General features: G+C 60.7%; 1 protein-coding gene across 1 annotated transcript in view; it reads right to left on the bottom strand.

Moving 5' to 3' along the window:
* The window catches only part of WDR1 (WD repeat domain 1), a 39,046-nt gene that overhangs the window by 16,363 nt on the left and 9,067 nt on the right, over positions 1–13,616 (bottom strand). The window contains exons 3-5 of the mRNA XM_021101012.1: positions 10,762–10,852; positions 6,396–6,543; positions 5,117–5,297 (exon numbers count right to left, since the gene is read on the bottom strand). Coding sequence (XP_020956671.1) covers positions 5,117–5,297; positions 6,396–6,543; positions 10,762–10,852 — 420 coding nt within the window. The remainder of the gene's footprint in view (positions 1–5,116; positions 5,298–6,395; positions 6,544–10,761; positions 10,853–13,616) is intronic.

Below are 13,616 nucleotides of genomic sequence, written 5' to 3' on the forward strand. Positions count from 1 at the left end.
AGCTCTTAGGTGACAAAACCCTGGCTCAAGTCCCAGACATCTGCCCGAAGGCCTGGTCCTCTTGTCCTGACCTCTACCACTCACCGGTCCCTGCTGCTCTGGTCTCCTCTGCAGTGAGGAGGGCGAGGCGAGGGCTGGGGCTGGCTCCCCCCGGGGGCCCCTGGGACTGACCGAGCCCCGGCCAGGCCCCCCAGGAACCAGGATGCCAGGAGCTCGGCGCAGCGGAGCAGATGACAGGGCGGAAGAGCTGGCTCTGGTGGGGGTGCGAGGAACACGCTGTGAACCAGAGCCCCTTGGCCACCCTGCGCTCAACTCGAGCCCCAGCTAAGTGGCTGCCTGAGAGAACAGGCATGGACCCAGCGGTGGGGGGCAGAGGCAGCACAGACACCAGGCCCCCATCTCTGCGGCCGGAGCCATCCCACTGACGCTCCAGGTGGCATCACACGTGTGGACGTGTAGTCTGTCTCCCCGCTGGGTGAAGGTGCCCCTCCCCAGGCCTGGAACAACGGGGTGCAGGCTGGATGGGCAGACACCCCCGGGCACCGGGCGCCATGGCTTTAGAAGATCCTCCCTGCCAACTTGTCCTGCAACTCGAGCCAGGAGCCCAAGTGAGCAGGAGGCTGATGTCTGCTCTTGAAATAGCCCATTTAAAGGGAGGAACCAGGAGCAGCCCATTAACCAAAAAAGTGAGGGCTAAAAATAGCCCACTCCGCAGGGAGAGAGAGGCCAGAGTACAGAGGAGGAGCGGGTCTGGGGGTTCAGATGACTACGCGGGGCTCCCGCCCCCTCCCTCCCAGCCACCTCGGAGGGCAGCACCACGCTGTGGGTCTGAGCGCTGCTCCCACCGGGCCCCCCGGGTCTGGCCTGTCACAGCTAACATGCCCCACAGCTCTGGCGGGAAGCAGCTCTGGCGGGGATGGCGTCAGGGCACCTTCCTGGAACCTCTCAGGGTCACCACCTCCCCCACCCTGTCATTTCCTCCCACCACGACCCATCATCACCATGACGCTCCCATCACATCCCCTCACCACTGAGAAATCTGAGAAGGGAGCAATTAGCTAATAATCAGGTAATGCACCCGAGTCCGTCTCCCGCAGGGACAGAGAGCCACTGGGCTCCGTGGCCTGGCCAGCCAGCCGGCCGGCTCAGGTGTCCCCGAAGGCCCCCGCTGCTCCAGGAGCTCCGCTGCGCCCTGCGTGCGGGATCCCCACCCTCGGCTGAAACGCCCTGAGCCCACCTGCCTGCTTCCCTCCTCACGGGCTCGCAGGGGAACCTGGTTCAGGGAGCGTGCCCACCCCGCCCCCTGAGGGCAGCAGGGCCTCCACGGCCAGCGCTCCCGAAGCGGGTTTCCACCTTGACCCGAAACCTGGCCTCGCCCCCTTCAGTCCACACCACCCCCTCACTCTGTGAGGTCCTCCCGCAAAGCGCCTGGAGGGGCAGCACTCCCGCCCGGCAGGAAGCACTAAGGACCCCCCCGCCCCCATCACTCTGGACACATCTGTCCAGCACTTTCCTCCAGAGAAAGAGGACCTGATGGAGGGATAACAGGCTTCTTCTAGCCTCCTCGGTCCGCGGAGCATCCGCTGAGCTCAGCCAGGTCACTCTGCTGCCATCGGCTCAGGAGTAAACAGGGATGGTGCCCCTCGCTACTGACTTCCTGCACCACCACCCCTACCTGCGGTGCTGACCTGCACGGCTCTCGGAACAGCTGACATGGTGGGGGAAGGTGGCTAAGGACGAGGCCAGGCCATCTGTGTGGCAGCCTGCGGCCAGGACAAGGTGGGCACCTGATACAGACGTGACCTCAAGCTTCTGCTTTCTGCCCCGGCATGAGTAAGGAAATAGGAAACAGGAAAAAACCAGAAATCCTTGCATATGAACTAGAGCTTGAATTTTACTGTTCTAGGAAGGCGATACTTGTAGTAACAGCGAAGGCAGATCTCCAGATGAGCTCCCTCCCCCCTTTAGGGTGATGTGAGACACACAGGTGCCACACCACGCAGCATAGCTGGATGGAGGGAAGGCCAGGTGTGCTCACCTGCTCTCAGAGGCTTGGGGAGAGGTGGCAGGCAGTTTCCAGATCACACGGCCATAGCCTGACAAACAGGTGAATGAGGCCCTGGCACTTGCTGCTCTGAGCAGTCATTACGCTGGAGACACACTCTCCCCTGGACAGTGGACACAGGCCTGGGATGAACGAGGCCCTGGCACTTGCTGCTCTGAGCAGTCATTACACTGGGGACACACACTCTCTGACGGACAGCAGTCACTGCCCTGAGGTGCCGGCAGGAGTGTCCATGGTTGTCCGGGCAACCAACCTGCTCACTGGACAGAGGAGGAAGCAGAGGCTGGAGAGGCATGGAAGCTTGTCCAAGGCCATGACCAGGTGCAGACAGATAGGTAAGCTGTAGGCGCTTAATGGGGCCTGTCACCACACATCTGATGTCTCGTGCACAGGGATGTGCTCGGCAGGAAGCGGGAGAGGCAGGAACAGGCCAGGTCTCACCTGCTCCCTTTGGGCCTCAAAGGGGAACCCAAACCCCTGGGCACAGAACACTGTGGACCCTGCTGCCTGCAGCCTCTGCTCCACAGCCCAGCCCCCCGGCCCTGGAGTCGCTTCCCTGGGTGGGCTGGGGCGATACCAGGGGAAAGCTTCCTCCACCCCGTGTTCCCAAAGCCTCTCAGCCCATTTCAAGTTCAGGCAAACAAGGACCCAAGCTGGACCAAGGACCCGGGTGGGAACCAGGACAGCCTGGCCAAAGCTGGGCCATGACTCAGCTTTGCCTACACACTTGCTCTGCCAACATGAGAAGCTGGTTTAAACGAGTAACTCACGAACAAAAGGAAAAGCGATGGGACCCCCGCACTCAGGACAGCAGGGGGCACGTACAGCCCAACCTGCATATGGACGACCACACATCGGGTCTGCGATAGCACTTTCCTTCCACGGGGCTCCGGGCTTCTTCGGAGTTGTTCCAGCGTGTACTGAAATTCAGGACACAACTTACTCCTTTTCGAGCAGCAACTTGAACTTGACCCCTCTGTGCTCCTGACCCCAGGGCCCTTGATAAGGTGGTCAAGAGGAAGGTGGCAGGAGCTGGAACCCAGACGGGGTGGGCAGCCCTGCCCGTTACAGCCTCCTCTGGGGCCGTGAGGGCTGAGGGCAGATACAGACGGAACAGTCACAGCTGACCTCAGGTTGTCACCGCCTTACAAGGCATTTAAGTGGGTGTGAGAGATCCACAGTTGTTCCCCTGTCCTTCCTGCTGGAGGCCACCCGAGTCTGTTAGAATCTTTTCCAACAGCAGCCCTCATGCGTCCGCCAGCACCTCTCCTGTCCTCTCACTCTGAGGGGCTGCGAGGGCATCCTTGTCCTGTTTCCCAGGGGTCCCAGAGGTGCCAGGAGCCAGCTGCAGTGCCGGGCTGCCACCCAATGTCCCCATTCCTGGTCCTCAGTCCCTTCTGATCTTTGTTACGTCTTTACACTGGAAGGCCTGGACGAGCCATGGGCCCAGTCTGGAGATGGGTGCCGGATGGGCCGCAGGGTGAGGACAGCGCTCTCAGGATAGAAAGGAACATGGAAAGAGGAAGAATCTTGGGCCGAGTCCCCGAGCAGGCACATGGGGAAGGCTGGCAGGTGGTAGAGCATAGGGTGGAGCCAACTCTGGACAGAGTCTTGGCTCCGCTCTCCCACCCCCGAGCTGCTCCGGGGTTTAACCCACAGCTGCAAAGAGCAAGCGATGCTCCCGGGCCAGGGAGAGGAACCCTGCCCATCCACAGCCCAGGTCACGGCCCAGTGACACCATAAGAACATGTATGGGGACACGGGGAGTGGGGACAGAGCATGGAGATGAGCCAGGACAGCTTCCTGCTGCCACGGAAACCTCCCCCCTTCCTCCCTGGGCGCAGCGCAGCAGGGAGGTGATCTGACTCAGTGTGACTCACCCCAGGCCCGTGGTATCTCATCCCACTAGAAAACCACAGCCTCCAACAAAGCGCTGCCACCACCTCCCCGGGGAGCCGGCCTCTGGGAGGGGCAGGGCGTCAGGAGGACCCCAGGCTGTAACCCCCGCCCACCCCTGGGGCGCAGAAGCCTCTTGCCAGCCAGCTCTGTACCCAGCCAGCTCTGTACCCGAGCAGAGAGATGTGTCTCCAAATGCTTCCACTGCCCAAGGCCTGTCCCTGGGGACCCGCCGAGGACCGTTGCTGCCCCTCCAGCTACGCCCCGCCTGCTCTTTATGACTCAGCGTAGTCATCAAAGGTAACAGGACTCTTCAGAGAGCCACTCGGGCTCTGAGGACACATCCCCAGACCTCGGGCAATCCCAGCTCAGCCACCTCCAGAGGACAAGGCCAGCCGTAAAGCGCCGTGTGCTCTCCGTACTGCAGCCCAGCGCGGCCATGGCCACCTCCTCCTCTTCCACCGCCAGCTGCCTTTCCAGTGTTCCCACAAGAGGAACTGGGAGGAGCAGGCTCAGGACCCCCCTCCCAAGGCCGTCCCCTGCCAGGCACCCTCCAGCCTCAGGCCTTTGGGGCAGGTAATGAGCATCCCGACTGTGTGGCTCAAAGCCTCGGTTCGCAGGCTCTCGTGCCCACCCTGCAGATGGGAAGTGAGGCTTAGAGGCTCAGGCCCTTGTTCCAGTCAGGGAGCACAGGCAGGGCTGGGACTCATGTCCCGAAGGCCTGAGACATCCCAAGGGGGCATTCAGAGCACACACCCACAGGCAAAGCACCTAGTTCTTCTCACTGTGTGCCATGTCACAGGAGAGACCCCGCCTTTACCACCTCGCCTGGGGTGGCGGCAGAGGGGACAAATCCAGACAGCTCTGCAAGCCCACTTCCTCTGCCACCCTGGTGGCTCCGCAGGTCTCAAGCTGGCACAGCCAGAGGGCAGGCTGCCGTTGGGCCTGGGCTTCCCTTTCATACAAGGCACCTCTAGCCAGGACGCTCGCCTGATCACACAGCGTGAGAGGCACCCTCCCCTTTCGCTGCGTACTGGAACCTGGAACCCAACCATGCCGGCATTAACGCTATGTGCCACCAGCATCTAGCAGGTCTAGACGCCGCTGGCTTCACATATAAACCAAACACCACCCTCCAGAGCTAAGCCCACTTACTCCAATTGTGAACTTGAACTTGAACGGTGGCCCCTCAAAGAACGCGGCGCAGTTGTCGTCGCTGCCAGTCGCCAGGCGGTATGGCCGGCTCTGCTTGATGTCCACGCTGTTGATGACTTTGTTGTGCCCCGTGATCTCGCCCACAGAGGAGCCGCTGTCCCACAGGAAGACGGCGCCGAACCTTCCCGGGAGAGAGGAGTCAGGGAGGAAACATCAGTCCCGAGGGGCCCCGAGACGGGCAGCTGCGGGGCCGGCGCTCAGAGGGCAGCGGCGCGGGACGGCGGCACGCTCACAGCGGTGCTTCTTACACGCCCCCCGAGGGAACAGACCACAGGCGGCACCCAGGACTCCTCTAAAGGGTCGGAGGACAAGCAGGAGTGGCCGCAAGTGCCTCTGGGAAGGAACTGGAGGTCTGTGCCTTGCGCCCGGGCCTGACGAGCCCCCCACGTGAAGGTGCCTTGAGAGCAGCCGCCGGGGGGCAGCTCCAAGGCTTTATTAATTCTGCAACAGTCTTACCGGGGTGGAGGGACCAGGAAACACACCAGCTGCTAGAAAGCAGACGCTGCCTTGCTCTCAGCTGGCAGTCAGTGCAAAGGTATTTGTTTGAGTTACTACTTGTGATTGAATGAAAAAGGAATTAAGACCAACAGGAGTGACTTGGAAGGCTTTGGCGGAAGGAACACCCATCAGAACACCCACGAAGAGGAGCTTCTGCATAAGGGAGCCCAAGACAGCGCCGGCCAAGTTCAAGTGCTTGATGGTAGCAGAGGTGATAGGGAGGGAACTCGGACTGCACTTGGACTAAGACACCCGGGTTGTGGTACTGACCCTGCGGGTCACTGGGCCCCTGAGTGCAGCAGCCCCTGAGGGCCGCCTCTCCTCCCCCTCCTCCTTAGTAAGGTGACTGTGGGGTGTGTCCAGCCTCCCTTGTGACAGGTGTGGCCACAGGGTAGATAGATGCTGGGAGGGACTCCAAAAATGCTCTTAGGACCCCCGTCGCCTTCACCTCCTCCCTTTCCTGCTGCCTGGAATGTGGGCACGTGGCTGGGGCTCCAGGGGACAAAGGGTCAAGGGTGTCAGATCAGAGGAGGTGCCCAGGCCGGGACACAAACCCTGGGGGGCTGGCACGCGTGTCGCTGAAGCCAAGCATGAAGGAGGCCCAGCACACACACCAGTCCAAGCCGCACCGCTGTCACCGCGCCCTCCCACCGGGGTGCCCAGGAACAGCAAAGCCAGCAAAGCAAGGGACACGGGCGGGAGGGGCCGAGGCCAGACTCACTTCTCCCGTCCTTCCCCGACCACTGCGATCCTCTTACTGTCTTCCGTCCAAGCAATGTCCTTGATCTTCCCAGCGAAAGGCTGGTACTCGTACTTCAAGAGGTGCTCCTTCTGCGTGGTGTCCCAGATCCTCAGCTTCCCAGATACATCTGCGGACGCAGCGGGGCTGTGAGAGCCGCGTTCACTACCAGGCTGGGGCCGCGTGGGCACAAGGCACACCCACGGGGCACCGCCCGGGGTCCCCAGGCCCTGGAGCCGGCCCGGCTGTAGGAGGCAGCGTGTGCATCCGTCGTAGACCACAGCCAGCTGCTGTCAACCAGTCTGCGGCGTCGTGAGGACCAGTCGGGGCCTGTGCAGCTGCCCAGCCGTCACAGGGATGACACACCCCCCACCCCGGGGTGTCTCGAAGCCCACGGACACGAGGTGGCGAGCTCCCAGGAAGTGGTTTGCTTTACGATGTGGTGTTCCTTTCCTGGGAGGGGATCGAATGGCCCCGGGCAGCTTCCCAAACACTTGGTCTTCATTTGCAAAGTGTGACAACACTAGCGGTGCCGTAGGGGACAGGGGCTGCAGTAACCCGCAGAAACGTGGGCACCTGGGCAGCCTGTGCCCTGCACAGCTGCCCCACCGGGGTCTGCAGGCCCCGTGCCCCCGCCAGACTCCCCCTCCACGTCTCAGGCAGTCAGCAGCCCTGACAGGGAGTTGGGAGACAGGTGGGTTTTGGAAGGAGTCATTCGACAGACAGAGCTTGATGCCAGGCCTGCTGTCACTGCAGCCTCTGCAGCGGGACAGTGATTAGGTAACACCCCCTTCCTCCCTGCCACCATCCTGTCCCTAACTTCCCAGCTCCAAGCCCAGCACACCCCTTCCCAAATGAGCAGGAGAGTGGACCATTTCACACCAACGCTCGAGGCGTGGGTCGGGGCAAGTCCCCCACAGCAAAGCTCACGTGGTTTCCAGGACCCCGCCGCCTGGGCACTGAACGCAAACTACAGCACCATAGCCTGTTCCAGAGGGAACAGCTTTCTCCTCCCGTTCAGGCCCAGCTGCAGCCAGGGCCTCCGGGCCTCAAACACCACTGACGACACCTCTGCAACGGGGGGGCTGCCCGGCCACCAGAGGGCCGTTGTGATGGCAAAATGAGTCAACATGCAAAGTCTCAGACAAGCCCCTGGGACACCTACATACTTGCAGTGAGTTAGTTTTAACTAGTCAATGAGTTACCTCAACCTCTGCAGAGGCCCTTCCCTGTGGGCAACCACGCGGGTTCGTATCCAGCTATGGCCAGATGAGGGGGACACTAGCCTCCCTCTGAATGGCACACAAGAGGGGGGTCCCAGGGCCTGGTCTCTGGACAAGGTCCAGCCAGACCGCCTGGCACGTGGCCTGAGGCGGGTTCCAAAGTGGACCCCCGAGCTAGTGAAGCTCCTTGGCTGAACCAATGGCCCAGCAGGAAGGAAGAGGAAGTGGCCAAGGCTGGAGCTGGAAAAGGAGCCGTGCGTGGGCAGGAAGGACCCTTGAGCCCCCGTGTGTGTGCTCACACGCACACACACGCTGGGCTGCATGGTCCCGGGCTAAGGCCAGCCCAGGGCGCTGCCCAGAGTCATAGAGAAAACAGCATCTGCGGCACAAGGCCAGTGTGACACCCACCCCACAGCCCAGAGGGGCCACTGCCCGATTCCCTGGGCTCAGCAGGAGACCTGCCTGCCCCTCCCTTGACACAGGCCCTGCTCCAGGCCTGGCATCACAGTCTCATTCTCCCACCGCCGCCTGCCCAGACCCTCAGCCTCCTCCCATTGGCCCGGCTGGGGAAAGAGACAGCGGGGCTGGGGACCAGGAGTTGGAAAGTGACAGCGGGGCTGGGGACTGGGCACTCAGGTCCCATCTGATGTGGGCAGCCCTGATCACGTGCCCCTGGATAACAGGCCCCGTGCCAGGTGCTGGGGGTGCAGCACAGACCAGGCATCTGCCAGGGCTCGCTCACACACACACACCCACACCCATGCACTTGGTGGACACAGGACCATGATGAAAAGTACCACAGTAGGACAGTGCAAGGGGACAGATGTGACAGTGGGAAGGAGCTCTCTCCCCCCGCAAGACCCCCTTCCACACGGGGAACACACGTCCCCCCTTCCACAGACGGTGAGCTGCATCAGGGCAACGGCCGTCGTGGTGAGCCTGCCCCCACACCTTGGTGCCCAGCGCACACCAGCTTCCTGGGTGCGGGGGTCGGGGAGCCAGCGGGCCTTTTGGTGCCTTGGAGGCCTCTGCTCACACCTGCTCTGCTCCCACGTTCCCCACCTGAGCAAGCCCACAGCCTTGTCCTCGGGGCACAGGAGCCCCTACCCAGGAACCCCCACCCCACGGCCTGGGGAGATCCCCTAGAAAGCTAGAGATCGGGAGGGAAATGGCTCCCCAAAACCATCACACAGGACGGAGGGTCTCTGAGGGCAGAGACTATCGTTCTGTCTGGGGCGTGGGCTCCTTACCCGGGCCTTCTGGAAGGTTCCATCATTTAGCAGAACGTGGACCAGCCAGACCTACAGGGATCTGATACCTGCAGCTCTAGGAGGGGGTGCAGGCTTCCCCAGGTCCTGGAACCCCACCCTCACGCCGTCAGCCCGAGTGCCAGGTAACCCACTTAGCCAGAGAGGACGGCACCTGCTCCGCCCCAGACCCTACACACCAAACTATTTCCATTTCTAGCCCAAGGCCCTAATCTCTGCAGTCAATCTCTTGTTGTCTTCACTCCATTCAAAGGACCAGCTTGCTAGAAACATAAAACACACCGCCCACGGCCCTGCCTGCAGCCCAAACCTCCCTCAGTGTAGAGGGGGACACGTCAGACGGGTCCTTTCCGTATGTGACCGTCCTTTGCAACGGTCTCTGCGCCAGCCCTCTGCATTGATTCTGCATCAGAGTCTGAAGACCGCTGAGGCCTGTCTGGTTAACGACCTCCGGGGACTGGAGGGCAGGCCTGGGCCCGAGAATGATTCAGCAGCTGGGCGGCGGCTCAAAGCGCCAGGCAGGGAAGCTGCGCCAACCACATTTCTCTCCTGAAGAGACACAGGTTTAAAAAGGCAGCAGGGCCAGATTGTAGGGCTTTAAGTAAGAGGCCTTTTGAGGGGGGCAGGAGTGGGGGAATCCTGGGGCTGAAATAAATCACAAGATATATACACATGGAGTCAGAGCAGGTTTAAACTTAAAAATCATTAAGTGCCCATGACGTGCCGGCTCCTGGCCGAGTCCTCTGCACACAACTGCAGGCAGCCGGCCTCAGCCGTCAGCTCGCATGCCTGTGGCCCGGTGTGCTCAGGCACTGTGACAGACACCGCGTGCCCTGGGGTGCCCCAGTGCCAGGGCCGCCCCAGGCACTTTACACGCACTGCTGCCCTGGGTTCTGCCCACACCATTCGGTAGGTACGAGCAGCCCCAGTTTACAGAAAAGAAACTGAAGGCCTAGGAAGGTAAGTTACTGAAGGAGGGCTGCACAGCTAGTCGGGGGTGACCCTTTTAGGGACAGGCCTGCGTGCCTGCCACGCAGGAAGCCAGGGCAGTGTGGACGAATGGCCACCTGTGTGAGGGGGCCCCACCCCCCACTGGCCGGTAGTCCCTCCAGCAACTGGCTCATTTCGGTCACTCTCCAGGGTGGCTGACAGCCCACAGCAGCTCGTCCGCATCCACCTGGCTCTTGCTGGGGCCGAGACCAGGCTGGGTGCGGGCGAGGCAGCCAACAGGCATGGGCTGAGTGTATGAATGAATGAGTGGGAGGCATGGGGTGAGCCACTCACTTCTGTGCCTCCCTCTCTCATCTGTAAACAGTAGAAGATCCACCTCAAAGAATGAGACGAATCAACACGAAGATCTCCACCTCCTCCTGCTGCCCTGCCTCCCACTGAGCCACAGGAAAGCTGGCTGGCTGGAGCAGGGCCAGAGCTTGCCCGAGGCTGGCATTGGGCGTGGTACAGGGAAAGGAGAGCAAGAAAGGTGACAGAAGACAGCTGCAAGTCAGACACAGACAGAGACACACACACACACACACACCGGGATACTATGCATCATGATCCAGCCACCAGCAGAGGCCTCTGGTCAACGTCATAGGAGCAGGTCTGCTGACCTCCCAGGTGGAACCAGCTGGGACACTGCCAGGTACAGAGGTCTGGAAAGTGGCTTTTTGGTGGCTTCTACTTTCCTGGTCTGCCCCAACTGAAACTCGCCACACTGGTTTCCACCTGCCACCCCATCCTCCCTGACCCTCTTCCTCCCTCCTCCCTCCCCACCCCAAGCCAGGCACCCAGCTGGGCTCCAGCACTGGGGGGTGGGGCCTCACCACCCGCACCCAGGAACCAGCGAGCAGAGGGTACCTCCAGAGGCGATGTAGAAGCCGCTGGGCGCGTACTTGGCCACCACCACCTGATGGGCGTGCTCCGTGTAGATGTCAGCCACGGCCGGGTTCTGCGGGAGGAGAGCGCAGTGAACACAGGGCGCGCCAATCGACTGGGGCAGTCACGCTACTTCCTGCTCCCGGAGTCACGGGTCGCAGTGGGAAAATCATACACACACACACACACTGAGGTCAAGAGCTCCAGAAAGACAATCCCAGAGGTCCACATACCTGCCTGGGTGACAGAATCCTAGATAATTTTAACTCTTTTGTAAAATCTGAGCTCATTTTCTTTCGTCTGCTTTTCTGTACTTGCCAGAGCACAAGCAAGCATTTGTGTCAGAGATATAGGAAATTAAAGTTTCATTAGGAAAAAAAAAACCTATGACTTTCTTGCACTGTGGGAAGCTGCCAGTTGCTGCGGCATTCTCAGAGCCATCAATTCCCAGGTCCCCAGAGCCAGTCCCCCTGCTCAGAGCCAGCCCTACCCCAGGCTACCAGGCACTGTCTGACCTTAACCAGAGCCTCTGGGCTGGAGGTGCGAGAACAGAGGGGGGCCGGCAGGGGGGAGCCTCCTCGCTGAAATCCCTGGTTTGGGAAACTCCCTCCCGTGGCGCGGCTCCAGGGCTGGCTGGACTCTGCAGCAAGAACGGGGCCGGCATCTGTCTGGGAGCACTTTACTCCCCAGCAATTACGTTTTCACGGCTAACGTACTCAAAGCAGATCCTGGTGCTCCCCCACTCGCACCTCCCACACACACACACAACCCGAAGCACACGCCGAGAAGCTCTGGATCTGTCTCCGAGGCTAAGCCTTCCTCCAGGAGGGAGGGGAGACCCGGCCGCCTCATCCCTGCTTTGCAGGGAACAGGAGCCCTCTGCAAAGAGGCAGCTGTGCACACCGCAGGTCCCAGAGAGGCTGCTCTAGGCACATCTACCCGACTCGTACAGCCCCTGCTCTTCCAGCCACCCTGGGTCTCCCCTCCCTGCTTCCCTACACCCCTCGACAAGGTCAGATGGATGCTTCTCAGCCTACAGGCCACCCCCCCCATCCCACCACACTGAGCCCAGAGAAGCGCCCTAAGTTCTAGCCGGTCAGCTACCCTCCCGCCACTCCTGGAAGCCCCCTGTCTCCGGCAGTGCTGTGCCCTCGCCAGCAACACCTCTCTCTGCTGCTAACACCCACTTAGCAGGCCTAACCGGGCCATCTGCGCCAAGCCGCCCGTGATGGCCACGGCTCTCTCCTGCGCTTCCAAAGCATTTAACACGTCCCCAAGGCAGTTATGACACACACCGTACTCCCCGGCCTTCTTCCTTTTTTGGCCAGGCCTGTGGCATGTGAAAGTTCCCAGGCCAGGGATGGAACCTGCGCCATAGCAGCAACCTGAGCAGCTGCAGTGACAAGGTGGGATCCTTAACCTGCTGCACCACAAGGGAACTCCGTCCCTGACCTTTTTGTCCCTCTCCTCCAACTTTCCTTTGACCTGCTTCAGGTGCATTTATCTCTCTGGCCATCACAATGGTTAGCAAATAACAGATGCTCAATAAATGTTTTGGGGGGAACTAAAAAGTTCACACGGTCCTCTTGCCCCTAGGACCTAACACATCAATCAATCCACGGCGGAATAAACATTCGCTAAATGAAATTAGAAACGTATCAAGCATCTAAAGAAACTGTGAATGGCAAACGAGCACATGAAAAGGCGCTCAGTGTCATTAGCCTTTGGGAAATGCCAATCAGGACCACGACGGAAACCACCACATCCCCACTAGACCTGATACAATTAAAGGCCTAGAGCATCAAGGGTTGGCAAGGACGGGGGGTGGGGTACAGTGTGCAATGCTTACCACGACGACAGAGCCGGAAACTAGTTTGGCTGCTTATTTATAAAGTCAAACATATACACAAACCCAGCTACCCACTCCTAGGTATTTGCCCAAGAGAAATAAAGGCGCGTGTCCACAAAAGGGCACACAAGCATGAAGGTTCAGACAGCCCCCACAAGTCCACCCCGCCCCTTGCCTGGAGAAACAAACCGTGCTGTTGGACTGGTGGATACGACTCGAGCCCAGGCGGGAGCCTCAGAAGCCTTACGCCGAGTCGCCAGAGACCGATCCGCAGGGGTCCTCTGTGATGAGCCTAGAGAGGCGAGCCCACAGGCACAGGGAGCAGGTCGGGCCGCCAGGGCCCGGGGCAGTGGAGAAGCCCCTGGACCGCGAGTGGTCTAGAGGGCGCTCTGGGAAGGACCGGAATGGAATGTTCTGTCGTGTGATTTCCCGTGGTGGTCACGGGATGGCGTATGTGTGTCAAAACTCCAGTTGTGCACTTAAGTAGATGTCCTCGTGTCTCAATGACCCCTCCGCGAAACAGCACTGCCCGGTGTCCACTAACACGCACCTCATCTGACCCGTTCCGTCCCAGGCTGGTCCTTCGCATCCAGATGTTCTAACACAGACCAGCCTCGTGCAAAGAAGCTGGTAAAAGCGGTGGTGGCCAGGCCACGGCCGCCAAGGCCCGTGTCCAGGCATCTACAGCAAGGCTGACTGAGGGGACCATGGACAAGAGAGCCATCTGGAGCGCAACTAATGCCCAGGCTGGATGTACAGCTGGCACTGCCCTGAAAGGGTGGGCTCCCTGGGCCCTGGCCGGTTGGGAGTGGGATGAAGGGTGGGGGTTGGAAGATGAACAAGCAGTGGCACAGGGAGGAGGTTCTGCCCTAAAAGATCGGGGTGAGTGAAGCCCAGGGCTCGTCCCCGCGGCTCCTGGGCAGGTCACACAGCACCGGTCCGTACCCGCAACACAGCTGAGGGCAGGTGCTCCAGGCTGAACACAATG

The sequence above is a fragment of the Sus scrofa genome, chromosome 8, assembly GCF_000003025.6.
Source record: "Sus scrofa isolate TJ Tabasco breed Duroc chromosome 8, Sscrofa11.1, whole genome shotgun sequence".
Taxonomy (NCBI): domain Eukaryota; kingdom Metazoa; phylum Chordata; class Mammalia; order Artiodactyla; family Suidae; genus Sus; species Sus scrofa.